Source organism: Peromyscus maniculatus, chromosome 13 (genome assembly GCF_049852395.1).
Source record: "Peromyscus maniculatus bairdii isolate BWxNUB_F1_BW_parent chromosome 13, HU_Pman_BW_mat_3.1, whole genome shotgun sequence".
In the NCBI taxonomy this organism is placed as follows: Eukaryota; Metazoa; Chordata; class Mammalia; order Rodentia; family Cricetidae; genus Peromyscus; species Peromyscus maniculatus.
This window is the reverse complement of record NC_134864.1, coordinates 15,909,622-15,937,533: the sequence shown is the minus strand read 5'-3', so window position 1 is coordinate 15,937,533 and position 27,912 is coordinate 15,909,622. Positions and strand designations below refer to the sequence as shown.

The 27,912-nt window shown below is 37.6% G+C and overlaps 1 protein-coding gene across 35 annotated transcripts in view; it reads right to left on the bottom strand.

Annotated features, from left to right (window-relative positions):
- The window catches only part of Ppip5k2 (diphosphoinositol pentakisphosphate kinase 2), a 99,326-nt gene that overhangs the window by 7,025 nt on the left and 64,389 nt on the right, over nt 1-27,912 (bottom strand). For 34 of the 35 annotated variants that reach the window (XM_016004180.3, XM_016004176.3, XM_016004179.3 and 31 more), the window contains one exon: nt 22,752-24,412. The exons of the other annotated variant lie outside the window; for it this stretch is intronic. Coding sequence is in view for 24 of the 34 variants with exons in the window: in XM_016004176.3 (XP_015859662.1) it covers nt 24,309-24,412 (104 nt within the window). In the remaining 10 variants the exon portion in view is untranslated. Of the gene's footprint in view, nt 1-22,751; nt 24,413-27,912 lie in introns of those variants that run through there. 35 annotated transcript variants of the gene reach the window in all.

Sequence of the window (27,912 nt, the reverse complement as noted above, 5' to 3'; positions counted from 1 at the left end):
AAATCTGAGCACTTAACATTTTTTATTATTTAAAAAAATAACATACAAAGTAATCAGCTTCATTGGAGCATTTTCATTTATACTTTGTTTATATTGATCTCCTTTTCCACTCTCCTCCCAAATCACTTACCACCTCTTGCTCATCCCATAGGAACTTCCTTCTGTTTTCATTCTCACATGCATTCTATTACTCTCTTTGGCTTTCCAGGAAACCCCCTTTCTCCCTTCCTATTGACCCCTTTCCGGTTTATTGACTGTATTCACACTCTGTCCACATATATATTCATATTTATAAAAACTAAATCTAAGTTCCACATATGAGAAAAAAAACATGCCTGTCTGTATTTCTGATTTTGTGTTACTTTGGTTCATATAATTCCCATCTCCACATATTTTCCTGCAAGTGTTATGATTTCATCTCATCTTCCTTTGTGGCCGAATAAAATTCTACTGTGCACATGAAACATTGTTATTCATTTGTCTGTTGGTTGACATCTAGGATTTCTTTATTTCCTTTGTGTTCTGAGTACTGAAGTAATAGCCATGTGTGTCTCTGTATGATGTCCATACACATAAAAGAGAAAGAGAGACAGACACAGAGAGATGAGACAGAGAAACGCTTGTTACAGAAGTAGATGATGAGTTCCAAGATGATAACAATGTTGATGGTGTCAATGACAATTCTTTTTAAAGCTAACTGCTTTCACCTGGATGGCCAATAAAAGAAGTCAGGGAAAACTGTACTTCTAAAAGTGCTTACATGAACTGCTTGCTGCCAAAGCAGCCCATCCAATAGTAGCACATCACTTGTAAAAATGTATTTCCCAAGGTTTAGCTTCCAGCTGTGTGCTATTTTTCTTTTATATCCTTTTCTTGAAAATTTAAGAATCATTAGTCATATTTCTCAAAGTTTCCAATATATATATTTCATATTTATATATACAATAAATATATATTTCATATATATATATAAAATGTTGTCTTAAGTATAAGCTCAAAGCTAAACAGCGATGTTAGAAATTGTATATTTGCCACGTATATTCTATGATCTTTGACACTTCAATACTAGAAATCCTCTTCTCCAGGCCTCTTTCCTCTTCAATTTTTTTCTGTTGAATGTTTTAACATCACTCTAAACAAATAGATTAAATTCACAGTGGCCACTGTCCTTTGATAAACCGAGTTTATCGGTAGTAACAGCATGAACACATTCAAAAACAGACACGAAGGTAGATTACTTGTGTTTCCTGTTATTAGACCATTGAATAAATAACCATTTGTAAGTGTCTGTAACTGGTGCTACACAAATAATGATCATTTCAATGCCCAAATCTTTGGAAACAAAATTATTTTATGTAGAATTTTCAACTAGAAACTATGTGTACAGACAGTGGTATATTTTTTAGGACTGTAGGGACAAAATAAATACATTCTTGAAAATATTGGAAGTTATTTTTATTTAAAGGTTTTTGCACAAATATATAACCAATAATTTGAGAAGCAAGGTTGGCTCATTCATCCATGTAAAATGTTATTGTGTATCATGCTTCCACACTTAATAATTTACTTTGAAATATGCTCTTGAAGTGCCAATGGGCAGATTTTAGGTGCTACTTGAGTATTTTTTTCTGAAAAATAAACAAAGCAAATCTCTCTCTCTCTCTCTCTCTCTCTCTCTCTCTCTCTCTCTCTCTCTCTCTCTCACACACACACACACACACACACACACACAAACAAAAAACCAACTGCTGCTTGTAGAAGACACACATTTGGTTCCAGCATGTATATCAGATGACTCACAACCACTCATAAAGGAAATCCAAAGCTGCCTTTTGTCCTCTGCAATAACTTATACTCATCAGAACATACAACACACACACACACACACACACACACACACACACACACACATACACACGTACATACAACATACACATACATACATACACACACACACGAGAGAGAGAGAGAGAGAGAGAGAGAGAGAGAGAGAGAGAGAGAGAGAGAGAGAGAGAGAGTTTTTCTTAAAAGACAGAGTTTATTTAATTTTTAAGGAAGTTGTTAAATTCTTTTCCCAAGTGGTTGTTCCATGTTTACCTCTCACCAGCAGTGTAAAAGGTTCTAGGTGTTTTTGTTTTTGTTTTTACTTATTGAAACAGTTGGTATCCATAGCTTTATGTGTCATCATTCTAACCTGTTAGAATGATACTTAGTATCAGTATCTTAATTTTTCCTCATTCTTAACCTTTTACAGTTTGAACTTACTTTTTTTGATGAATGATGCTGCTACACAATTTTCAAGTGCATGTCTTTGGTAAGATATAGAGTAAAATACTTTGATTCTTTTGAATTTGGATGGTTTTTTTTCTTACTGTTACTCTTGAGAATTTGGGGGAAGATAGATACATTCTGAATACAGGTTCTTTATATGTGGTGTGGAATCTCCTCCATCATGGCTTCTTTTCTTTTTCATAGCTGTGTCTTTTAAGAGCAGAAGTTCTAATTTTGAAGAAGTCTAATTTAAATTTCAGAACTATTTTATTTCTAAACATAACGTTTTGACTGTAACCATAGCAAAGCCATGATGCATTCTGGCTCCACTTCCATCCATTCTAGCCCATCTCCATTACTTTATGTCAGCCACTAATCTACAGAAACATTTTCTACCAGGGACCCAAGTGTCCTCACTGGGCTGAGACACGAGTGGGTGAGTTTTCATATCTTTCCTGCCCTCCATTCCAGTCTCTTAAGACTTCCTCTGAGTCCTGCAGCAGCCTGCATACAGAAGCTCCTCCTCTTACCCTACCTCCACTTCCTGAAGATTCCACCTCTTGGTGTAACTGCCCTCTCTAGCTCTTTTCCACTGCCCCTCTTATCCTTCCCTCCTAGACTATCTCCATTCCTTTCTGTCATCTGCTGATCTGAATAAGCTCTCTAAAGTGGGGACCCCACAGTGACCCTACTTGCCTAGGATCTAGAGTGAGCAACAGCAACCAAAGAATGGAAAACCCACCCAGATATCTACAACAAGAAACACAGCAAACATCATAACTCCAGAAACATAGATTCCCAATACAAAAATACAAACATGAACAGCTGTGACAATATGCCTCTTCCTTCTGAAGGTAATATTTGAATTTTTACCTTTCCTAGTATGATGTTACCAGAACACTGGTTAGAGGGAGGTGAACATGTGTACTGACCAAAATGGTGTTCAGCTGCTAAAAATGTCAAGAAATATCCTGGATTTGTCAAAATTAACCTTTGTGACTTTCAAAACATAATATGCTCATGTGTATATCCCACAGATGTAGTGTGTGGCTATAGGATTTCCCAAGCTTCTTTGACTAGTGGAAACTTATTTTCTGATCTCTATATTACTATCAGCACTTGGAAAGTTGACAGAATATCACTGAACAATGTTTCCTTTACTGAAATGTATGCGATTTTGTGGTGGAAACATTGGGGGTGGCAGGGTAGATTCTGAAGGCACCGTTGAGATTGCCCAGTTGTTTTTTCTTTGGAAGACTCCCTGCTTCTCACCACAGTCCCAAACATTATCCAACCTCTGTCATCTGGCTACAGCTTCATGCACTAGACTTCACTCAGTACACACTGAAGGCCCACGATAGCCAGGGGCTGCTGAGTGAGCGTCAGGCTTTATTCCTTATTTGAGATTGTAGTCTTACCCAACAGAGCCCCCTGCTCTAGGGACTCTGGGCCGAGAATTGGAAAACATGACTCGGTTGTTTAGGTTCCAGATTTCCTCCTACTTTGGGTCCCATCAGGGCCTATCCAGTCTCCGTTGTGTATGGTTTGAAGGACCACGGAGCAGAATGACGCTTCTGTTGGTGTGTTTTGACATCCCTGACATGTCCATTCACTCCACAGAATGAGAGCTGTGTGACCTGGAGCCCAGCCAGCAGCAAGCACAAGAATGAAATAGAAAACATTTATAGACTATGATTAAGTGCTTTATATATGTTAAATCTACTTACATTTTACTTAAAGGCCTAAGTATTTTCCATCCCTGGATGGAATCTGAATGAAAACCCATAACAAAATCTGTAATCTCAGTAATAACATCACATGAAGGCTTGCCATCCAAGAGGAAACTTCCAACTCCATCCCAGCATGGTTTCCCTATACTCTGCAGCAATGTGTATGGTCTCTTCAGTGATCTTACCATCAAGTTTGATGGGTTGGGGAAGTAACCCAAAGGCAATGGTTATAACCTGGATTGTTTGGCGGGGGAGGGTCTTTGGAGAATTCCTGGCCAATAATCATAGAGAGATATTCCACACATGGCATTGGGAGGATTTTTTGTTTAATTACCCCTGTCTTCTGAGAGTGGCATCATCATTCCCATGCATGGCATCTTCATTCAAAGTATCTTCTTAGTTGTGTTTTAAAATAAAGTGTTGGATTTACATGTATCTTCTTCATACATCCTTAATTTTCATTAACCCTCTCTAGTACCCCATCTTCTCCACTGTCCCCCATGCTATCCCTTATTAAGCCCTGTCACTCCTTCTAATTCTATTTTCATAATGTATATGTCCTTCTGTCCCCACCCCGTTAAGTCCTCTGCTCCCCACCAGGGTTACTTTCTTGCTTCCAGTCTCTATAGACTTTCCAACTGAAACAAATCTAAAAACTCAAAACTATGATTCACATATGAGAGAGAAGTTTACTTGGGTCCTGAGTGACCTCATTCAATATAAATTCTTCCAGTTCCACTCATTTCCCTGCAAATTTCATTTTCTATACATTTGTATATGTACCACATTTTCATTATTTAGTAAGCTGTAGATTGACATCCAGGCTGATTCTATTTCCTTGCTATTGTGAGCAGCATAGTAACAAACACAGACGACCAAGTATCTCTTTAGTAGGTTTTAGAATCCTCTGGGTATGCACCCAGGAGTGGTATAGCTAGGCACCCTGGACATTCTCTCTGTAGTTTTTGTTTTCATTTTTGAGAAAATTTTATACTGATTTCCAAAGTGGCTGTACTACTTTGAAGTCTCACCAGTAGTTTGTGAGAGTTTCTCTATTCACACCACCATTTGTAGTACATTTTCCTGATCAAGGCCATTCTGACTAGCAATGAAGACTTAAAGAAATTAGCATTTCTCCGACGGCTAAAATTGTTGAATACTTCAAAACATGTTTGATAGCCATTCGTGTTTCTTCTGAGAACTCTCTGTTCGGTTCCAAAGCCCATTTTTAAACTGTGTTGTTTGTTTTCATGATGTTTAGTTTTTTGGGGGCTACATGGTATATTCAGTCTAGATGCTAATCTTCTTTCAGATGTATAGTTGACAAAAGTTTCCCATTCTGTGGGCTGCCTCTTCATTTGATGATAGCTCCCTTCATGACATCCTGCTTGGCAGCTGTTGGTGGTATTCCCTGAGTACTAAAGTCCTAGTCAGAAAGTCCTAACCTGTGCTGACATGTTGATGCAGACTTCCTGCATTTTCATCTAGAAGCCTAAAGAATCCTATATTGAGATCCTTGATATATTTGGAGTTTATTTTTTGTACAAGTTAAGAGAGAGGGTCTAATTCCATTGTTTTACCCATTGATTTGCTGTTTTTGCAGCATCGTTTATTGAAGATGCTGTCATTTCAACAATACATATCTTTGGTAGCTATACTTACATATGCAATGGTTTACCCCAGCTTTAGACCATTAACACTACACTACAAACTTGTCTAGGAATGGATACTTATTAATGCAATACTGGCACAGTTTGTTATAGGGGTAACCAACTGATTTCTGCTTGTCCCATAGGAGGGAGTTCATAAATCTGATCAAAGGCCCATGCCTTGGGAGGTCACAGGCACTATGGATGAATCTTATTACTTTTTTTTTTTAACTGAATTTATATGTCAAACTTCTCTTTTAAATATTTGTATCCATACTCATAGACTGATGATGTCCTCAGCTATGATAATTGGAACTTCTCTTTGAAACATGAAACAGTGGTTAATACATGACTGGATGATGAAGATGAGTTACTATTATTTGCTTAGCATTAAATAGGATACCTAGATAATCCCTCCTAAGGCTCAAGAATCATCAAGAAAGAGGGAGCTTAAAGAATGTAAGAGCCAAATGAGAAAGCAGACTACCATGAAATACTGTCTTATGGTCATGGTATGGCCATGGTATTCATGAACTCACAATAGCAGCAGGTACCTACATAGGTCCTAACAAGACTGAGCTAGTAAATAATCATACGTAGGGGAGGAGTTCCTAGGACCCTCCTGGCCTTGCTCATGGTATTTGATGACAGTACAGGGCTATTGGAGGAAAGAAGACCATTGTATTCAATGATAATAGCTTCTAGAGAGTTATACACAGTCCAGTGGATAACCTCACACCTAAACCCATGCAAGAGACCCTGGTTAAATCCAGCATGTCAAAAAGGAAACACAAAAGAAGACATGAAAAATGATATGAGGATGTGTTTAGTGGAAGGTGGGATTGGTGGGAGTGGGATTAGGATAAGAGAGGGTGGAAGGATGAATGGGAATATATAAATATGGATATATATTTACATACATATATAATATAAAATCATTAAAGAATAAGCTAACTTTTAGAAGTAGCGTCAAAGTCCTAATCTCTCCTTGATACATGGATATTTTCCTTTTAGTAACTAATATGCTCAGTGAAGTATAGTAGTGTTCCATATTTACTTCAGAATCAATGCTCCTTCCCTGACCCAGCATAGATCTTCTCTGGGCTATAGAGATCCATGCAGAAAGACAGCAGGTTGAGGAAGAGTTTTGCTTCCTTTTCCTGTGTCTCCATGGACAGTGTCTGATACTCTCACTCTAGAAGTGGAGTTGGAATGAGCATGCCTAGAAAAGTAAGGGACAGGAAAGTTCTCCTTGCCTGAATGAGACATAACCTCTGGGCTACCAGGGCTGATGGTCTCCAGTGTTGATTTTTGAATGTAGTGGGGCTGTGTGTGTGTGCATGCACATGCGCACAATGGAGGCACGCATGTTGCCTTTTCCTTCTTTCAAGGAGTCTGTACTACCTCTGTCTATACCAGGCTAACTGGCTGTGAGCTTCTAGGGTACCTTCTGTGTCCTCCTCCCCGCCTTTAAAGAAGCCCTGGGATTACATACGTGTATTGCTATGTCTAGGTGTCCATGGTTCTGGGGATTAAAACTCAGCTCCTCATGCTGACGCAGGAAGTGCATTAATCACTGAGTCGACTTTCCAGCCACAAAGTGGGGCCCTGCAAGATAACCACTGCTGAAGCTTTCCGACATTGCCCCCATGGCCGACGCAATGGCTCCTGTTGGGTATCCTGTGCAGATCTGGTGCATTGTCGCTACAGAGTATCACTGTCCCTCCACAGAGGGATTGTTAGCATCCTTAGAGCTCATTCACATCTGGACCACAGGAAACACTGTTACTTTGTGGCAGGTCAGGAACAGGCATACACTCTTTTTAGTACAGCTTTCTTATTGTCACTCCAGCCCTTCAGGCCTATACTGCTGCCCTCACAGGAGCTCTATGTGCTTCAGCGTTGTGGGATATTATTTTAATTATGTGAAGATGTGTTGCATTTGTTTCACCTTGCCTGCCTAAGGTACCTGACTGGTCTAATAAAAAGCTCAACAGACAATAACTAGCTAGGCAGGGGAAAGGATAGGCGGGGCCGCCAGGCAGAGAGAATAAACAGGAGAGAGGAACAAAGAAAAAGAGAGGAGAGAATGAGGGAGAAAGAGAAGAAGAGATCTGGGGTCAGGCAGGCAGCCACCAGCCAGCCGGACAGAAGAAGCAGTGAAAGTAAGATATACAGAAGGAAGAAACGTAAAAAGCCCCAGGCGAAAGGGAGGTAAAAGAGAAACAGGTTGATTTAAGTCTAGACAGAAACATGTCTAAGTTAGGTCGAGCATTCAAAACTAATAACAAGTCTCCATGTCATGAGTTGGGAGCTGGTTGGTGGCCCAAAAGAACGAGCCTGGTACACTTCAGCTCCACGAGCTCCATTCAGTGATGCATCGGAAGATCTGATTAAGATGATTAAGATGAAAAAGAACATTACCTGTACTCCATGATGATGGGGGTACACAGGTTCTCTGCAAAAATTCTTTTTTTTAAAAATTGTCTTTGAAAACAATCCTTTCTTTCAACTATCCACACACTCTCATATGCCCGTGTTACAGATTTAGCTAAAAATGCCAGTTGTCTGACAGTTGCTTTGAAAGTGCAGCATAGGTGGACTTTTGCAAACCTTGCCGTAGAAACCATTTTGTTATGGGTCCTTTGAGATTCAATGAAAAATGGAATAGCATATGGCACTTCAAAATCCTGGTACTAACCTGGACCCGATTGCAAGTGACACAGCTATTCACTCGGCTCTAGTAACTAGAATATAAGCTTCATGAGTGCAAGCGTTTCTGCCCTTTCTTCATTTTTAATATGCATTCATTATACAAAGTTGCAGATTTGGTCATGTTATTTCTATATATGCATACAATATATTTTGCACATATTTACTCTTTCTATTACTTTTTTAAAATCTCTTACCCTTTCTATATCTCTAATAACTCCCTTTTATTTTCATGTTCTTTTGGTCCCCTAAACTCCCCCAATATATAGTAAGTATGCAATGCTTATCTTTCCTACACCCTGAGCCTCTGAAACAAGGAGCATAAAATACAAGTACAAAGAAATGTTGTCAAATGGTATATAGCAACACAGCCCATAGTAAGAATGCTTAACTTACATGTACAGGGTCCTGGGTCCAACCACCAGGGTGAAAAACAGAAAAAAAATTAAAGTTATATACATATAATAGTTTTCAGGTAAGAAAGTGAGGTCTAAATATAAAGTAACTTGCTCATGGCTGTTTGGTCCCCAAATCATGGAGTAGTGATTTGAAAAATTCGTGACAGAAAGCATCTAGTATATCCAAATATACTTTAAGTTTTCATTTTACATGTGCTTCTCTGGTCTAGTATAAAATTATTTGCACTGAGATATTTAGTTTACTTTATTTCCATAGAAATCTTCTAGGAGTCTGTTACCACTTCAGACACTGGAGCCCAGCGCAGAAGCTGAATGCCAGGACTAACCAGCCAAACTGCCATCTGGTGTTTGATATGTGAATTGCAAGTTCAACATCCCTGTACTACAGCCTTGTAAACAGTTTTCTAAACTTTACATCTATTAGCTCCTTTACTCCTCATACCAGCCCTAAGAAGAGGGTCCTTTGAATACTTAGCTTATGTATAATTTGTACAACAGCAGTTCAGGACTTGATTTCAGGCTATCAGCTCCAAACCTGACTTTGAACTGTGATATTCTGCTTTTCCTTTCATGTAGAATTCCAGAAAATCCATCTGAAAGTAAGTCACATCAATTTTCACTTGATAACAATTGCCTACAAGAAGATAAGCTTAAATAGTGTGAGTCAAACACAAGTGGACAGACGAGTTGTTCGTATTTATTTTCCTTTGTCTTGAATTCTTAATAATGCTAGGGTTCCTGTATATGGTCTCAGAGAAAGTAAACTTTAAAAAAAAAGAGTTAAATATTTTATTACTGTATTCCTTTCCCTTGAGCTGACATAATAAAATAGCAGAATGGCTGGCTTAAATAACAGAAATTTGTTTTCTTGTGCCTCTGGGAGTTGAAAGTCTAAGCTCAAGGTTTCTTCTGAGGTTTCTGTCCTAACTTGAACATGGGTTTAGTCTAACTGTGTTCACATGGGGTTGTCCATTAATTTGTGTGTGGTTCATAATTTAATCTCTTCCACAGAAACTAGTTGAGGGGTAAGGGTCATTCTATATGACCTCACTTAAGTGGTCTCCTTAAAGGTCCTGTCTGTAGATACAGTTATATTCGGAGGTACTGGGAGATAATCATGATGTTGTCATATGTATTAAGAGGGATACAGATGGCTCATAGCAATTACATGTTCTTAACCGGATTGCCCTTTGAGGGTGGAATCTGCATCCTGCAGAACTGGGATGGAATAAGTTGTTTTTTGTTATAAACTACTCAGTCTCGGGTTCTAGAACAGCAGCATGATTTTGACTAACCTGCTTCTTTGGTTTTCAGGCTATTATTCCCACCAATAGCCATGTAGCTAAGGCTATAAAGGAGGGTAAACTTCAGGATCCTTTCATTTTTAGTTGTGAAAATTGTCTTTCTCATTTCTTAGCATTTTTTTTATCACCAATCCAAGCATCATGAAAAGCATGATGCTGTGGTATTTCACACATAATGAAATATACCCTTTAATGTATGTCCTCTCTAGTTTCAATGATATGCAAGAACTCCCATATGAGCTGATTGTACAATAATGAGCCACTTGGAAACATTTTTTTCTGTATTTGATAACTTCACAGCTGTTCCTGTTCCTCCTAAAGTTAATACTTAACTACTTCAGTGTCTTAAAAAAAAAAAAAAAAAAAGCAAGTCTTGTGGAATAGGGGAATCACTGCAGATCATTAATCTAAAGCTGGCACATTCTTAAAGAATAAGTAGGTCTCTGGGTGTGGTGGTGCACACCTTTAATTCCAGCACTCCAGAGGGAGACTCAAGTACGAACTCAAGGCCAGTCTGTTCTACATAGTGAGTTCCAGGCCAGACAAAGCTACATAGTGAGACCCTTTCTGAAAATTAAAAAGTAAAAATAAAAAAGTAGGTCAAACATTGCAAGTGAGTCCAGCTTTTAAGAGGGAGATCCTTTATTCTCATAATGTCTTATGTCTGTAAAATTAAAATACATTACAATTTTACAGAGCCTTTCATAGTGTATATTTTTAAAATCCCTTTTTATAGCTGAAGTAAGCATTCTTATTCTAATTTTGCAGCTGAGGAAACTAAGCCTCAGAAATCTGGGTGTTTGCACCATCACCAGGGACATACACAATAAACATCAACACCCAGTCTAGAGTTCCATTTAAATTTTCAAAAGTTTTCCTAACTGTCTGTGCTCATCTCAACTTCTCCATCTTCCTTTCCCGAGGGATGCCATCAGGGGGAAAGGGCACCATAGTCAAAAGTGTTTAGAAGAGACATTACTTGTTGCATTCTCTATTGTAATCATCATATATTTATTTTAAATTCTCTGAAGACTGGTTAGTGAAAAATTTTAAAACTTTATTTAATGGATTCCTGTTCCAAGATTCAATTGTTTGTTAAACGTGTATCCCAAATAATTGCTCCTAACATCCTGAGGACCATCCAGAAAGTCCTAGATATCCTAATACTATTTGGGCAGGCAATATTCCATACAAGATCAGAGCCAGAAATTGACTTTGAAATAACAAAAGGAAGTGTATGATTTTGTTTTGTAGTCAAAAGGACCTGTTCCACAATAAACAAATGAATAGGTAAATAAATAAATTCTATGAAAGAACTAATTTCTAAACTTTTACATGAGACATAATCTACTATCAAAAACATACTTGATGAAAATACACTAGCTCCATCCATTTACTTGTGAGTTTTGTTATCTTTTCAACAGCTGAGTAATACTCCATTGTGCATCTGTATTACATTTTCTTTCTCCATCCGTCTGCTGAGGGACATCCAGGTTGTTTCCAATTTCTGGCTATTATGAATAGAACAGCAATGAACATGGTTGAGCAAGTGTCTCTGCACTAGGATGAAGTTTCTTTTGGTTATATGCCCAGGAGTAGTACAGCTGGATCTTGAGTGAGATCGAGTCCCAGCTTCCTAATTAGCCTCCACTCTAATTTCTATAGTGGCTAATACCAGTTTACACTTGCACCAGCCATGTTTGTTGTTCTCCTTACTCCATATCAGCATGAGCTATCATTTGTTTTATTGATCTTAGCCATTCTAATGGGTGTAAGATGAAATCTCAAAGTAGTTTTGAGTTCCCATGATGACTAAGAATGTTGAACATTTCTTTATTGTCCTGCTATTTTAGTTTCTTCTTTCGAGAATTCTCTGTTTATATCTATGCCCCATTTTTAATTTTTTCGTTTTCTTGATATCTAGTTGAGTTTTTTTAAAATCTATTTTGGGTATTAACCCTCTATCACACAGAATTGGTATAAAAAATCATTTCCCATTCTGTAGGCTGCCACTGTCAGAATGACAGTGTCCTTTGCTGTGCCGATGTTTTTCAGTTTCAGGAGGGTCCACTTATTAATTATTGATCTTATTGCCAGTGCTAACAGTGTTTTGTTTAGAAAGTTTTTTCTACCAAGCTCAGTGTAATCTGGTCATATATTGAGGTCTTTGAATCATTTGGAGTTGAGCTTTGTGCAGGGTGATAAATATTAATCTATTTGGTTTTTCTAAATGCAGCTGTTCAGTTTGGCCAGCACCATTTGTTGAAGATGCTGTCTTTTTACAGTATGTATTTCTAACTTCTTTATTAAAAAACAAACAAACAAACAAACAAAAAACATCAGGTGTCCATAGGTGTGTGGTTTATGTCCAGATCTTCAATCTTATTCCACTGATCAACATGTCTGTTTTTGTGCCAATAACTGCTGTTTTTATTACTACCACTCTGTAGTTCAATTTTAAATCAGAGATGATAACACCTCCAGTAGTTCTTTTTGCTGTGGATGATTGATTGAAAAATAAAACACTGATTGGCCAGTAGCCAGGCAGGAAGTATAGGCGGGACTAGCAGAGAGGAGAATTGAGAGAACAGGAAGGTGGAGAGGAGGAGACGCGAGCCTGCCATCCAGGGAGCATCATGTAAAGCCACGGAACATGTGGGGACATATAGATTAACAGATATGGGCTGAGTATAAGAGTAAGAGCTAGACAATGGTAGGCCTGAGCTAATGGCTGAGCAGTTTAAATAATATAAGCATCTGTATGTTTATTTTATAAGTGGGCTACGGGACTGCCAGGACTTGATGGGATCTGGAGAGAAAAACTCTAGCTACATCTTTTTATTTTCCAGGATTGTTTCAGCTATCCTGTTTTTTGTTTGTTTGTTGTTTTTGTTTTTTGTCTTTCCATGTGAAGCTGAAAATTGTCCTTTCAAGAACTATGAAGATTTGTGTTGGAATTTTGATGGAGATTCCATTGAATTTGTAGATTGCTTTTGGTAGGATGGCCTTTTTTTTTTTCACTGTATTAATCCTACTGATCTATGAGCACGGGAGATCTTTCCATCTTCTGATGTCTTTTTCAGTTTCTTTCTTCAATTTCTTAATGGTTTTATCAGACAAATCTTTCACTTGTTTGTTAGAGTTACCCCAAGATATTTTATATAATTTGAGGCTACTGTGAAGGGTGTTGTTTCCCTGATTTCTTTCTCAGTCCATTTGTCATTTGTATTTAGGACAGCTAATTTGTGTGAGTTAATTTTGTATCCAGCTACTTTGCCAAAAGTGTTTATCAACTGGAGGAGTTTCCCAGTGGAATTTTTAGTCACTTAGGCATGCAAATAAGAGTACTTTGACTTCTTCCTTTCCAATTTGTAACCCCTTCATCTCCTTTGGTTGTCTTATTGCTCTAGCTAAGACTTCAAGTACTATATTAAATAGATATAGAGTGGACAACCTTGCCTTGTTCCTGATTTTAGTAGAATTGCTCTGAGCTTCTCTCCATTTAAGTAGATGTTGGCTATGGGCTTGGTATAATCTGCCTTTATGATGTTGAAGTATTCATACAGGATTCCAAGTCTGTTTTTTACTATCTACTTGGTTAAACGACATTCTATTTTGTATTATTTTGCCCCTTTTTGGACCACAAATGTCTCCTAAATACCTTTTTATAGAATTTTATGTCTCTTTCATTAATTTCAAATTCTTAGCACAACTCCTATATAGTAAGATGACATTGGATTTATTTCTGAATAGCTATTGTTTTATTCTCTTGTTTTGCAGCCCAATATCTAAAAACAAAAATAGAAAATGTTCATGGAGAACAATGAAACTAATAAGTTTCTATCATATTGAATGTATTTTAGACTCTGAAGAGCTTGAAATATATTTACTGAGTGAGAAACAATGACCTACTAAGTGGAAACAAATGTACAATGAATCATCATAGTATTGGGCTGAGCAATAAACAGTATTTACATAGGCGTTCTGTAAAGTACCCACTAATGACTAAACAATATCACACCATTGGGAGAAAAGTGGGGTTTAGAAGTTAAATTCTCACTAACATGAGAAGTCAATATATACGAGCAAAACTGATTAATCAAAATATAAGCCTACACAACTATTTTATAAAGATGTGGAGACAAATATCTGGAGAAGAGCTAGGAGATTTGGAAGGAATTATCTTTTGGAAATGGGACTCAGAGTAGGTGTGTAAGCCAATGGAAAACGGAAGCAGGGAACAACCAACTTGTTGGGACAGAGAGTTTGGAATGGGAAAACTAATCACACCCACCATTTGGTCATGGATTATGATTGCTATTGAGTGTGGGTCCACACCAAATGGTAAGTTCCTTTCCAAATGGAAACAAGACCTTTTACATTCATATGTTCATCAATTAGCCTAGTTATCTACTTATAATGGATGTTCACTTAGCAAACATTAGGCAAATCAAAAAAAAAAAAAAAAAAAAAAAAAAAAAAAAAAAAAGCCCTGTTCTCAGGGTACCATGGAAAAAGCTTCCAAGTATGACATTATAGTCCATTAAAGTAAAGAATGCCTTCTAAGGACAGTTGTATGTTTAAAGAGGCTACCTTTATATTCACCACAGGGAGGTCATTGAGTTTTTACACTCCATAGTGTCTTCTTGTTGTTTTTGTAGGCATTTCCAATGCTAACATTGCAGATCCTAGATCTAGCAATTATGTGAGAAATTTTGACTAAATTCCTCCCATACTATACTTGATGTGGTGGTTGGAATGGGAATGTCCTTCATAGGCTGATATGTTAGAATGCTTGGTCCTCCCAAGTTTGGGAAGAATTAGTTATGGTCCTGTGGAAAGAGCTGTATGGAAGACCCACACCAAACCCAGTGTCTCTCTCTGTCACCCTCTCTGTCTGTCTCTCACTGGCTCTCTCCTGCTGTGGATCATGATGTAAGTAAGCTCTCAGCTCCTGCTCCAGTACTGTCTGCCTGCCCCCACGCTCTGTGCCACGACAGTCACAGACTCACTCACTGAAACTGTAAGCAACCCCCTGACTTAAATGCTTTCTTCTAAAAGTTGCCCTGGTCACAGTGCCACTTCATAGGAAAAGAACAGTAACTAGTACATTTGGCAAACAGGTTTTCTGCTGTAAGAAATAGGTCAGAAGCCAGATGTTCATTTTTCAGATCAATTTTACAGATGTCATTTTAGCAGCTAATCAGACAAGGCTAATACATCACCCATGGTTGGAATCCTGAACACTATATTCACTTGCGGACATCTGCATTTAGTTTATGGGAATGTACTGCCTCCAAAGACTGATCATACACATATTTTTTGTTGTTGTTGTAGCAGAAATATTTCTGTAACTATGTCTTATTTGGGCCAATATAAAAACTAGTTTGCACTCATGGTATCAACTACTATCTAGAACTAAACATATTCTACACACTAACAAGATGCTATCATTTAAGTAAATTCTGTCATTCTGTCATGTCGCTAATTCTCAAAACATCACTCAGAGATGGGAGTCAGGACCACTAACTTTCTGGTTATGTTCTTGAAGCAAGTGCTCAAAAGGTCATGTTAACTATGATGATAAAGGGTGACAGGGATAGTAGGACTAGAGAATGTTCCAGAATTCGAAGGAAGAGGGAAAGGAAAAGCAAGTTATATGGATTTTGAAGTTGCAGGACCTCAAGCAAACCCTGTGGGTCACAGATAAGAAAACCAAGACCCAAGGCGATGTGGAGTATTCTAGGATTTCCCAGATAAACAGAGGGAGAGTTGGCATGAATAGTGAGGTCTTTCTCCCCTTTCCTTACACATGGCAGCAGGCCACTGTGATCTTTCCTGGAGAGACTTAGAAAATCCTCACAACCAAACAGCACAAGCAGTTTCTACACATCCATTCACTGTTGGTACTTCACTCCCCTGCCAAGCCTGCAGACAAGCCTGCACACAGGAGGACTTCCGGCATCTGACTTCAAACTGGACACTCTTTTCTTTTAAGTTTCCGAAAGGATTCCACGCTTTTCTTGAGTGTTGAATCTTTCAATAATAAATTTTCAAAACTGCACTTCTCCAGGTGAGGCTGGTACTGCTTGTCTCATAGCAAGACCACACTGCATGGCTCACCCACTTGGGGCATGTTCCCTGTATGCATGACAAGTGACGTACAAAAGGTTTGTAGATGTTCAGAAGCATGCAAGTCTCCTATGGTCATCATGAATATTCAGCATAGACACTAGAAGACAAATTAGAATCTTTATGTAGAATGAAAGAGACAACCTTTAAATTATATGCTTTCTAATTTCTTTCCTGATAGCAATAATTCTTGTTTTTGTTTTTCGAGACAGGGTTTCTCTGTGTAGTTTTGATGCCTGTCCTGGATCTCGCTCTGTAGCCCAGGCTGCCCTCGGACTCACAGAGATCCGCCTGGCTCTGCCTCCCCAGTGCTGGGATTAAAGGCGTGCGCCACTGCTGCCCAGGGATAGCAGCAATTCTCTTTCACAATATGGTGGAGTCTCTGTTCTGTCACCCGCCTCACTTGCTTTTTTCCCTTTTCTTCTCATCAGTCTATTCACCTGACCACTTTTCTTGCTTTCTCTTGAGCACCGAGTCGCTGAAGAAAATGGGCTTTTAAAAGCAGCAAAACATTTCCAGAAGACATATTCATTTTTTTCTTAAAAAAAAAAAAATCTTTCCATATATCAAGTGCTCCTGAAGCACTACACACAGAATGACAAAGCAAGGGCCTGCTGTCTTCACCAAGTCACGCCCTTTTAAAGTTTTAAAATGGGCATCTAAATTGTGCTTCCATCATCCCCCGGGGTAACACAGTGGCTGCAGCAGGAAGTTTATGCACAGCCTCCCTTTATTAAACAGTAGACGTAGTGGTTGGTTTGCTAGAGTTGTTCTCATTGCCTCTTAATGCTGCTCTGAGACTGGGTCGTTTCATTTTAAAGATTTTTTTTTTTTTTTTTTTTTTTTTTTTTTTTAAGTAGGGACGATGCTAGAATAACCTTGATCTTTGGAGGGGTATCTATTAGGTTGTTACTAGGCAGGCTGTTCCCTTGGCAACACATGCATTCATAAGAGTTTCACAGGCTATGCGAGCATCCTTGGCTGTAAAAATGCCACTGAAATCAGAGGCCTGGCTGACATTTGGACAACACACAGCCCCAATACAGCAGAAGAGAAATAATGTCTCAGATCGGTTTTTCACCTTACACTTTATTAAATGTCATTTGATTTGATTCTGACAACAGTAGGTAGGACTACCATTAATCTCACCAAAACCTGTTATGAGAAAAAAAAAAAGTGATACCTAGTTGAAAAATGGGGGAAAATAATCAGTTTTCAACCATAAAAAAAATCCTTCACATATGAAAATAGGAACACAAATTATCCTTCACAAGATGAAAAGAAGCTTTAGCCTCAGTCCTGCCTGATGAGCCAGGGCTGCTCAGCGCAGTGAAGTTCACCCAGGAAGGTGCTTGGCTGGAACGTAGACACCAAGTGATAGTTTCCAAAGTAGACGGCATAATCTGAGGGGTGATACCAGCTCCTTGTGTACAACAATGGAAATGGGATGAGTGTCTACAATAGAGCATTTCCTGTTACTACACAATAGCAGGAACAGCCAGTCTAATGGAGGAAACACCAGGAACCACCCATTGTTCACTGCGTGCCAGTGAATTTGTCCTGCCGGAACTGCAGATCATCACTCCTCACATCTGTCCACAGGAGGGAGATGGGCCAGAAGGAGCCCAGGCTACTACTCTTTCGTCGCTTTCATTTTGGCTCCTTGTCTTAAAATGACTACCATAATACCTCAGTTTCTTACAGATGCTGCTCAATATCTTGAATCACAGATCAATTATCTAGTTCAAAATGCCAAGTGCTAAGGCTGCTGGTGGTCCTGACCTGGTCAACAGCTCCCTGCTCATGGACTTTTCCATGAATGTTAATAACATGGGGGTGGACAGACAGATGGTCAACCAAGTTATTCCAACTATACTAAATGAACATCACAGGGAAGAATTGCCTGCAATTTTTGCTGGGCTGGTAATGAACAAGGATGCAGCCTTGATTGCCGTAGACAGCCATCTTGTGAGTATGAGGAAAAATACTGTAGTGATAAAGTTTGTGTTATGTTAACAGAGAGAGAAGACTACCAGGGTCACTGACATTATTGCAGAGAGCAGGGTGGCTGGAGTCAACTCTGCGTTTAGACTTTAAGAAATGTATAATGACTGTCCTAACAGTTTAAGCCATTTTTAATTGGTATTTCTTGTCTACAATAAAAATTACAGCTACAAGAAGATGACAATCTTAAAGGGAACAATACCAGAAAGGATTGCCTCCAAAGGTACAAGACAGATACATGGACGTCACAAACCTCTCTGGTAAAAAGAGATCTTAATATTAATTGTAAAGCAAAAGCCACTGTAAATTATATTCAAATACCCACAAAAGGAATACAACTAATAGAAAACATAAATAAAAACCCAAATAAAGCATAATTAGAAATTATACAATGTTTAGAAAAGTTATAAAAGTACATTATCTTCTAGGGTCCATGACCTCTGCAGTCACAGGTAGTTAACTTGGTTCATAGTACTAGGCAAGATTTCCCTCCCAATGAGCAGGCCTTAAGTTCAATTACACAGCTATCAGTTATACCCAAGATAAAAGTGCTGGTCATTGAACCATTGGGAATATCCTGCTGGGCCAGTCACCAGCGTGAATCACAGGCTTTACAGCTGGCTAGGATCAACAACTTTTCTATCTTGGCAGCTTGCATAGGACCTTTGGGTGCTATTACCACTAGTCTTCAAGGTGATTCCTTCAAGTCCTGTGTCCAAAGTGTGTAGTGTCTTCAGCAATAGGTCCTTCAAGTTCTGGGAGGCAACCAAGAACAATGGCAGTATCCTATACTGTTTCGGGAGTCTTTTGTTCTACGCTAATCAACTTGCAAAGTTTCCCATTCCTGGAACTGGGGTTTTTGTTAGACAGTCTATGGCTTTTGGGAGAATGGGATCACTCCAGGTGGCATATGGCGTAACTCCATTTAAGTTCTACATCTATATGCATGTATGTGTGTATATATATATAAACTATTTTTAAAGTAAACATAAAACAATGTCTTCCCACAGCATTTTCAAACATCCTAGTGTTATTTAATCCTCCCCCTCCCAGGTCAAGTCTCTCAATAGCTAATGAGTTTGAAGTTAGATTACTTGAGGAACTTTAACTTTAGCTGTCAACTATTGCATTTCTGCTGTGTACAAACACTGAGCACAAATGACATCTGCTTCTGTCACATGACCATTTCCCTTCTGCCTCTATTTCCTGATCATGACTGTTGAGCACCCTTCTTTTTAATACAGGTTGCTGGGATGCCCTCTGACATTTGCCAGTAGTTCAGAATGGACTGTGCACCTCATAAAAATCTGCCAGCAGGAGACTTTAAGATCTGAGAGATAGGATTCCTAAGGGTGAAGGAATGAAAGATAAACAACAAAGACTAACACCTCAGGGTGACTGGACAATGCCTCTAGCTTGGCTTCCACATCTCTTTGCTGGCTGGAGCATCATGCTGCAAAAACAAATACCTTTTAGCACTTAAAAAAAACTCTTAAACTCCATGTCTCCTGAGTCCTGCAAGAAAAAAATATTTCAGACAAACTCCTATAAATAGTGGTAACTTCAAAGATCAATTAAGTTTTCCTTTCCTTAATATTTTTGTTTTTGACTTCTAATCTTAAAGACTAGATTAAAACTTAGCTCATTTCCCAGAAGGCATTGCTTCCCTTTGCTCTATGAAAGAGTCCACCAAGACCTCTTCCTCAAAACCATCTAGCCCCCAGCCTCCAGCCTGTGCTTTCTCAACATCCTGAAAAAGTAATGTAGGTAAAGTATGCTCATGAACATTAAAACTAGTTGTTAGAAAGACGTAACTAGCTTTATAATTTAAGTTTTAGAACATAAATACTTGCAGCTTAATCTGCACTGACAATGATTGTCGAAGCCTAGAATTCAACATTTACAAATTCTCATTCACACACACAAGCCACACTATTATCACACAACTTATGTCTTGAGAGAATCTTCTGCTTTTTAAATCTTTGGCCTCCCAGTCAATCCTAAGTTCAACCAACTTTTCCGAGTTCTGGTAGTTACCTGAACCACTGAGGCATTGCCACAAGACTTCTTCTCTTTTGAAACATCCTTTTTCTCTAGATATTAGGATAGCTATGCCAGCTTGTTTCTTCTGTGGTGTATGTTGGTGTGGGATTATCTATTGCTTGATTTTTCATGGATGTGTTTAGCTTCTTTAGGTTGAATTTTCCCTTCTAGTGCTTTCTGTAGGGCTGGGTTTGTAGACAGGTATTGATTAAATCTGGTTTTATCCTGGAATATTTTGTTTATTCCGCCTATGGTGATTAAGAGTTTTGCTGGGTATAATAGTCTGGGTTGGCATCCGTGGTCTCTTAGTGTCTGCATGAGATTTGTCCATGATCTTCTCGCTTTCATAGTCTCTATGAAGTATTGTTATGTGGAATTGAGTGGGACTTTTGAGGCCTTTCTTCCAGAAAACAAGGACTTGGTTGTCAGGCCTATATTAGGCCTAAACCTTGGTGCCATGTAGTTGTACTTAAATCATTTCAATGGAAAGTGTCTTAGTGATTGGATCTTCTAGTGCAGTTTGGAGTTCTTCCATTTGAAAAATGTGATATTTACATGGGATTGTTTGAATCTTGTTTTCTAGTCCCTCCCCATCACCACCCTCATAATCTGAAGGTAGATTTTTCTCTTGATAAAGGAACAAAAAAGGTGAACATCTTGTTTGTAAATAGGTATCTAGTAACTAGTGGTAAACTTGAAATGGTAGAATTCTTTAAAGCCTAATTCTAGGTAGCCTTAAGAAAATGTATCTTAATTATTTTTGAACCTGTATTCACCTTGTTTTTTTCAAATATCTTAAGTTATATTTTCTTTTTCAGAGCTGCTTCTTATTTGGGGCTACTTTTTTTTTTTTTTTTTTTTAAAATTGGGGCGTAATTCATAAAAGGGTATATTGTTTTGATGAGACTTTTTACAACTATGGCTGGATGTCTTTCTTTAGTCTTCCAAGAAGGGCCATTTTACTTTTTTAGAGTTACTTTTTAAAGTCATAAGGTCAACAACTTGGACTACTATGCATGTAAGCGCTAATGCAAATTAAAGCCCAAGTTGACCTCCAGCAGCAGTTCATTCTATGTTGACAGTGAGAGAACACTTTGCCTGTTAGGATACTGTTACTCGTGGACTGAAATGCTGAAAAAACCCCTCCCCCTATTTTGTTTTTTGCAAAAATCAAGGTATATTCTAGGGTTTCCTGGTTGACCTCAACAGATAAACTGAGATGATAGTCTTAGATCAGAAATGATCTGAATGTAGATTTACAGTCTACGTGTACAGCTGGCTAAGTGAGATCGCTTTCACAGTTCTGCATGTATCCCATCAGCTCCCCATTAGTCACTGAACTCTTAAAACTGGTATTGTAACATTATCACAATGTTTTGCGCTAATTTTATAAACTTTACAGTACAATATGTGTTCCTTTTCTGAGGCAAACCAAAGGTATATTTCTCAAGGTTCTGCTGCTATCAGCTGCGTTGATGGAGGATTTTTTATACATTTGTAATAGATAGGAATAAACCAGAAAAAAAGAAGAAAAAAAAAAAGTGGTGGAGGAAAAGGTGAACACTGCAAGAATACTCAAAAGGGCTGAGAGTTGCAAACGCCAAGAATGGCTTTGCATAGTAAATGGAATAGAACAGCTCTGAACTATAGCTTACTTTTCCTGGTTTGGTCTGACAGAATGATTGAATGCTTTTGTACAAAAATCAGAGCCTTAAAAACAAGGATTTGGTGAGATTGTAAAATGGTGTGCCACTTTGGCAAAACAGTTTGGTGGTTGGTCAAAATGCAAAACATTGTTACTCTGTTACTCAACAATTCTACCCTTAGGAATATATCCTCAAACTACTGAAAATGTGCACCTATGAAACATGTACATGAAGGTTTACAGCAGTGTGTTGCTAATAGTAAAAAAAAAAAAAAAAAAAAAAAATGTGTGGGGAAGAGTGGCAGTGAGAGAGGAAGAGAAAGCTCACTGTTGGTGATGGTCAGGATCATCAAGACAACCTCAGGATCAGTTCTCACCTTCCATCTTACTGAGGCAGAATCATTCCTTGTTTCTGCTACTGTACCTGCTAACACTCTGCAGGCGAGCTGCCCTTCAAGGTTCTAGGCAATTCTCTTGCCTCTGCTCCCTGTCTCATTGTAGGATTGCTGGGATTAAAAATGTGCACCACCAGCAAAAAAAAAAAAAAAAAACAGACTCTCCAACAGTGTGTTTTGAAAAACAATTCTAAGATTCTTGCAAAAGACGAGCTTACAAAGCAATAGTACTGATTTAGGTGAATAAAGTGAAATCACAATTACTAAATAATACTGAGAAAAATGAGTGTTAGCATATTTTCTAAGGTGGAAGACAAACTGCTATGTGTAGGGTCATTAATAAGTTTTATTAATTATTATTTAATATAAAATGTTACTGGAGACTTTCTATTTTGAAACAGAAAAGAAAACAAAGAATGCAAATAAAGCACTTTACAGTCAAGTCACTCTTATTCTAGAAAGAATTTTAATTCATTCCACTTAAAAAATAAAGTAGTATCCTCACCCCACCATAAACACATTAATCACATATTCACATACAGAAAACTAACATACATTCATTTGTTTACAAGATACATCACCATATAATCCATTTACATTCAAGTGAAGTATATGAACTTATTTAATTGTATACATTTGTAACGTTTGTATCTCATCCCTTTTAAAACAACCAAGATAACATAATATGCCTATTCTCTACAAGTCAGTTCCTGTAGGATGAGGAACTGTAAGGTTAGAAGTCACTTTTGAAGCATTACGATAACTGTACTTATACAGTAAGGGTCCAGCAGTACTAAATATAAGTTGAAGCTACAGCTGACTACTTCAAGTCCTGTCACATCCAATGCTTGAGACTGTTATTTAGCAGGCTGCACTGTTTAGTTTCTAAATCATTTTAAATGTTTCGTACAATTATTTGTGCATCAAGGGGAAAAAGCACCAAGAATGATGATTTCTTCTTTTTGTAAAAATATTAGATGAAATTACAACAGTGATCTCAATCTCCCAAATCTTATCATTTATAAATGGCATTTACTTACTATCTTTGATTTTTTTGATGAAATCAACAAATACATTGAACATAAGAATGGAAACACAAGAAACGTATCATAGATGACACTTATTAACAGCAGAATTCAGTTTAACATTAACAACTCCCATTTTGGATCTGAGTCTATAGGTCTCAAGAAAAACTCTGAAAATCAAGTGTAAGATTTACAAACTTATCAGTTACAGCTCATAAAGAAAGTCTAAAAAATGCCTTTCTTGCTAATACAGAAAACAAAATTTTTCTGGATGAACCAAGTACCTTTTATGGTAAAGAAATGTATAAAGAAAATATTTTCTACAAATGAATTTGCAAATTTATGTGTATAAAGGTATAGTTCTCCCACCTGTATTTGTAATATTTTAAATAATTTATAATATAAAATTCAAAGCACAAATTGAAAAAATAATTCATGTTCTATATTTTCCAGTCAATAAATATCGCAGCATAGGCTATAGTAACAATAACAAAAAAAATTCTAATGTAAATGGTCGACGAGCTCTCTTTGGAAATGCACTTTAAGAAAAGTCCTCCACAGGTGATCTCGCCTGTCCAATCTTACTGAATGCAATCTTGGGGAGACTCAGGTGTGCAGAGAATCACCTGATCAGAGTGCACTTTGGTACCAGTCAGCCGGATTTTTGCGTCCTTTGTCTGTGCCACAGGCACACGGTAACCATCACAGTGACAGCAGCAGGTGTCATGAATTTTTCACACACAGAAAGCTGACAGACATTTTGAACATTTCTAGATCCTGCCAAAGCTCTCCATCAGAATAAAAACACAGGGTCCTCTGGTTTTTGAGGTGTTTAAAGCAAATACACAAATGTATAAAGTCAGGTCTGGTAACACATGTACCACTGGCTCTGACCAGCTTCAGTCAAGGTTTCTTACAAATCTTTCGCTAAGCAACAAGTCCCTTTCTAAGTATGGGAACTTTTGATTCTGGTGTGAGTTCATCTTTTTTTCCCGGTGCTTTTCTTGTGTTCTTGGCCCTCAGTTTTGCCAGCTAAGCTCTTCTTCCGAGCTGAGGTAGCTGCTGGAGATGGCCCGCTGACTACTATACAAACAGAAGAAAGAGTGTCGTTGGGATACACACACATCATCAAGGGTAAAATAATGTTGGTGGAGATGGGCTATTTTGTTATAATTGTAACATTATAAGCTTTCAATATAACATTTTAACTTTTTAGAACTCTACACCAATATAGAAAAGTAATGACAAAAGGCTGTGTTCACAAAACCAACTTTTTAGTTCATTCTATATTCTTCATGGCAAACAATCATATCAACCATTTTAAGTACAATCCATTCTGCTAATCTCATTTATACTTGTGGCCAGGCTTTCCCCCTTAGCTCCTGATTCAGAAATCCAACTAGTCATTAGAACTGTCTCTACTTATATTTGAAAAGAAATATAAACTAAACATGCTTAAAACTGAATATCATTTCCCCTATAGGTACCATATCCTCTTCCATCTTCCATCTCATTACTATGCAAGGCTGCAAAATTGGAAGGGCAGAAGCACTCTTTCTTGAGTCAGAACTTACTCTGTGTCTGTACCATTGTCAAAGCCAGGGCTAACCACAGAGCTACGCTGAGCGCAGTCACACTTCTACTATGTAAGCATAGGCTTGTCAGGCTGACATTTCTGCTGTGGATTATACTCATTGTTAACAATTAAGCAGATTGGCCGATAGCTTGGCAGGAAGAGATTGAGTGCGAGAGCCAGTCTAGGAGAATTCTGGGAAGAGGAAAGGCAAAGTCAGAGAATCACCGATAAACTCAGAGAAGCAAGATGAGAATGCTGCACTGAGAAAAGGTACCAAGCCACATGGTTAAACATAGATAAGAATTATGGGGTAATTTAAGTGTGAGAGTTAGCTAGTAACAAGCCTGAGCTATCGGCCAAGTATTTATAAGTAATATTCAGCCTCTGAGTCAGTTATTTGGGACCAGATGGTCAGGACAGGAAATGTCCGTTTACACATTTTTTCATATGACAAGCAGTCAGCCACAAAGAAAGAAGAACAACTACAACAACAGTGTTTAAAGACAACAGAAAGTGACAGAATTGGATAGTTAATACAGCAGAATCAACATGTATAAGAATAGAGCAACACAGGACTGCTCATTCTCTTTAATCTCATCATTCCCATCTAATAGCTTTTAGTTTGAGAACTGGTCTCAATGTCCATCACATAATTCAGCTAAAACTCCAACATAAAAGACAGTCTTACTAGCATGAAGAAGCAGATGACAAGTATAGGGATGACAGCTGACAGGAAGGGAGAGATTGTAATTCACACATAACTATGATTAGTTAATCTATTGCATGCACAGAAAGCCTCAGGTAGTGTAGGCTACTTGAAGAGAACTGAATTTGTGAGCTGTCAGCCACTTGAAGGGACATAATTTTACAATCTGAGTTCAGCAAATTTAACTCTTTACTTTTAAAATAAAACAATATTCTTTGGAAAAAATATAACTGAAATACCAGAATGCAAAGCTTCTATAATGTATTATTTATAATGTCTAGGATATAATTAAAAAGTTACTGGATATAATTAAAAAGTTACTTAATATACTAAGATTAATGTATGGTATTATAAATATTTAACATAACAAGAAACAGAAAAACATCTTTCTTGTAAAGGAGAAAACTAACACAGACCAATCAGGAAATGAATAATTTAAAAAACAATTTTTAGAACAGCAACTTCATGCTCAGTGGTAAAATAAATCCTTATGCTCATAATAAATAAAAACTTGTAAGTCTTGAAAGAAAACCTAAGAAGAGTCAAATAGAATGCTTCAAATTAAAGCATAAAACTAAAATAACCAAAATAAAAACTGGTTGGATTTAACAGCCAGCTGAGTTAAAATGAACAGTGTTCAAGTGTTCTACTTCATGGAAGGAGGTACAGACAGGAGGAAGAAATGAGGACTATACCAAGAATACAAAGAAAGAAGGAGGAAGATGAAGAGCAGGTGCAACCATAATCACACTGCTGAAAGCCACACACCCGGAGAGAACACTGGCACAGACAGAGAAAACCGCAAGTGTTAGATACGTGGACAGTTCAAATTAACTAGCACTTCTTACAGAAACAGTGGGAACTAGAAGACAGTGAAACATCAGCAGGGTTGTCAAGGAACAAATCTGTTCTATCCAGAATGAGAGCAAAATTACCTTGCAGGAATAGGCAAAGACATTTTTTTTGTCGTGATAAAATGACTATGTTGCCAACAGAGCCACAGTATAAGAAATGGCAAAAAGTCTTCGGCTTAATGAAAGCAGTCAGGATACAGACTTCAATGAAGGAATGGCAAACTCAGAAAACAGCAACTGTGGACAAGTGCAGGGCCGTGTCTCCCTCCCCACTTCATTTCTTTAACATAAACTATTACTTAAGGGAACTGTCACAGCACTGTATTTTATTGTTCATACTGCATGTGAAATTAACACACACACATAGATAACTACAGAGAAAGGACAGAGGAAATGAAGGTAAAAGAAAAAGTCAAGGAATCTGCAAGTTTCCTATGTATTATTTTGGATGACACACAATTAACTCAAAGTAGACCAGGAAATGCTAAGAATGTGTATTTAGAGCAATCAATAAATGAATACTGCAAAAATACAACAAAAAGCAACACACGTATTTAAGTGAAATTCTACAGATTACTGAATCAATTCAAATAAAGCAGAAAAGAATAAAAATAAGGAAAAAAAACAAAGAAGTCTTGTCAATAATTACATTGAGGGTCAATGGAATGTAAATACCACAATAATAAACATGGCTGATATTTTTAGTGAATTTTTAATGTCAAATATATTCTGCCTATAAGATAATTTAAATACTTACATTGAGAAAGCCTTAGAAAGCTGAAGAGTTATACTCACATCAAATAAAATAAACTAAGAGCAAATATTACCAGAATCTAGAGAGAAATTTCACTGTGATAAATGGGTGAACAAAATAATACCTAACAATTGTATATATAGCCATTAAATAATAGTTCTCTAAAATATATAAATCTAACATTCATTGAATTCAAGGAAAAGTAAATAATTCTGTAACTGAAATTGCCCTTTATATTATTGATAAATAACCAAATATTTCTTCTCCTGTCTATAGCTCCTTCCATGAAGTAGAATATTGAACACTACAACATCAACAATGATTTTAATAAGTGATACAGTTTCATCTGTTTAGATCACTGAACTCTATTGAATACATTTTTTGTTGTTTTTGAGATGGTACTATAGATCAAACCCAGAGCTTCGCATATGCACAAGTCTTATATAAAAGACAGAAATCATATGAAGTATTTAATAATTAAGCAGTGGTGGCGCACGCCTTTAATCCCAGCACTCGGGAGGCAGAGACAGGCAGATCTCTGTGAGTTTGTGAGTTCGAGGCCAGCCTGGTCTACAAAGCAAGTTCCAGGAAAGGCGCAAAGCTACACAGAGAAACCCTGTCTCAAAAAAACAAAAAAAAAAAAAAAAAAGAATTAAATAATAAATTGGCATTTCCACCCTCCATTACTAGAAT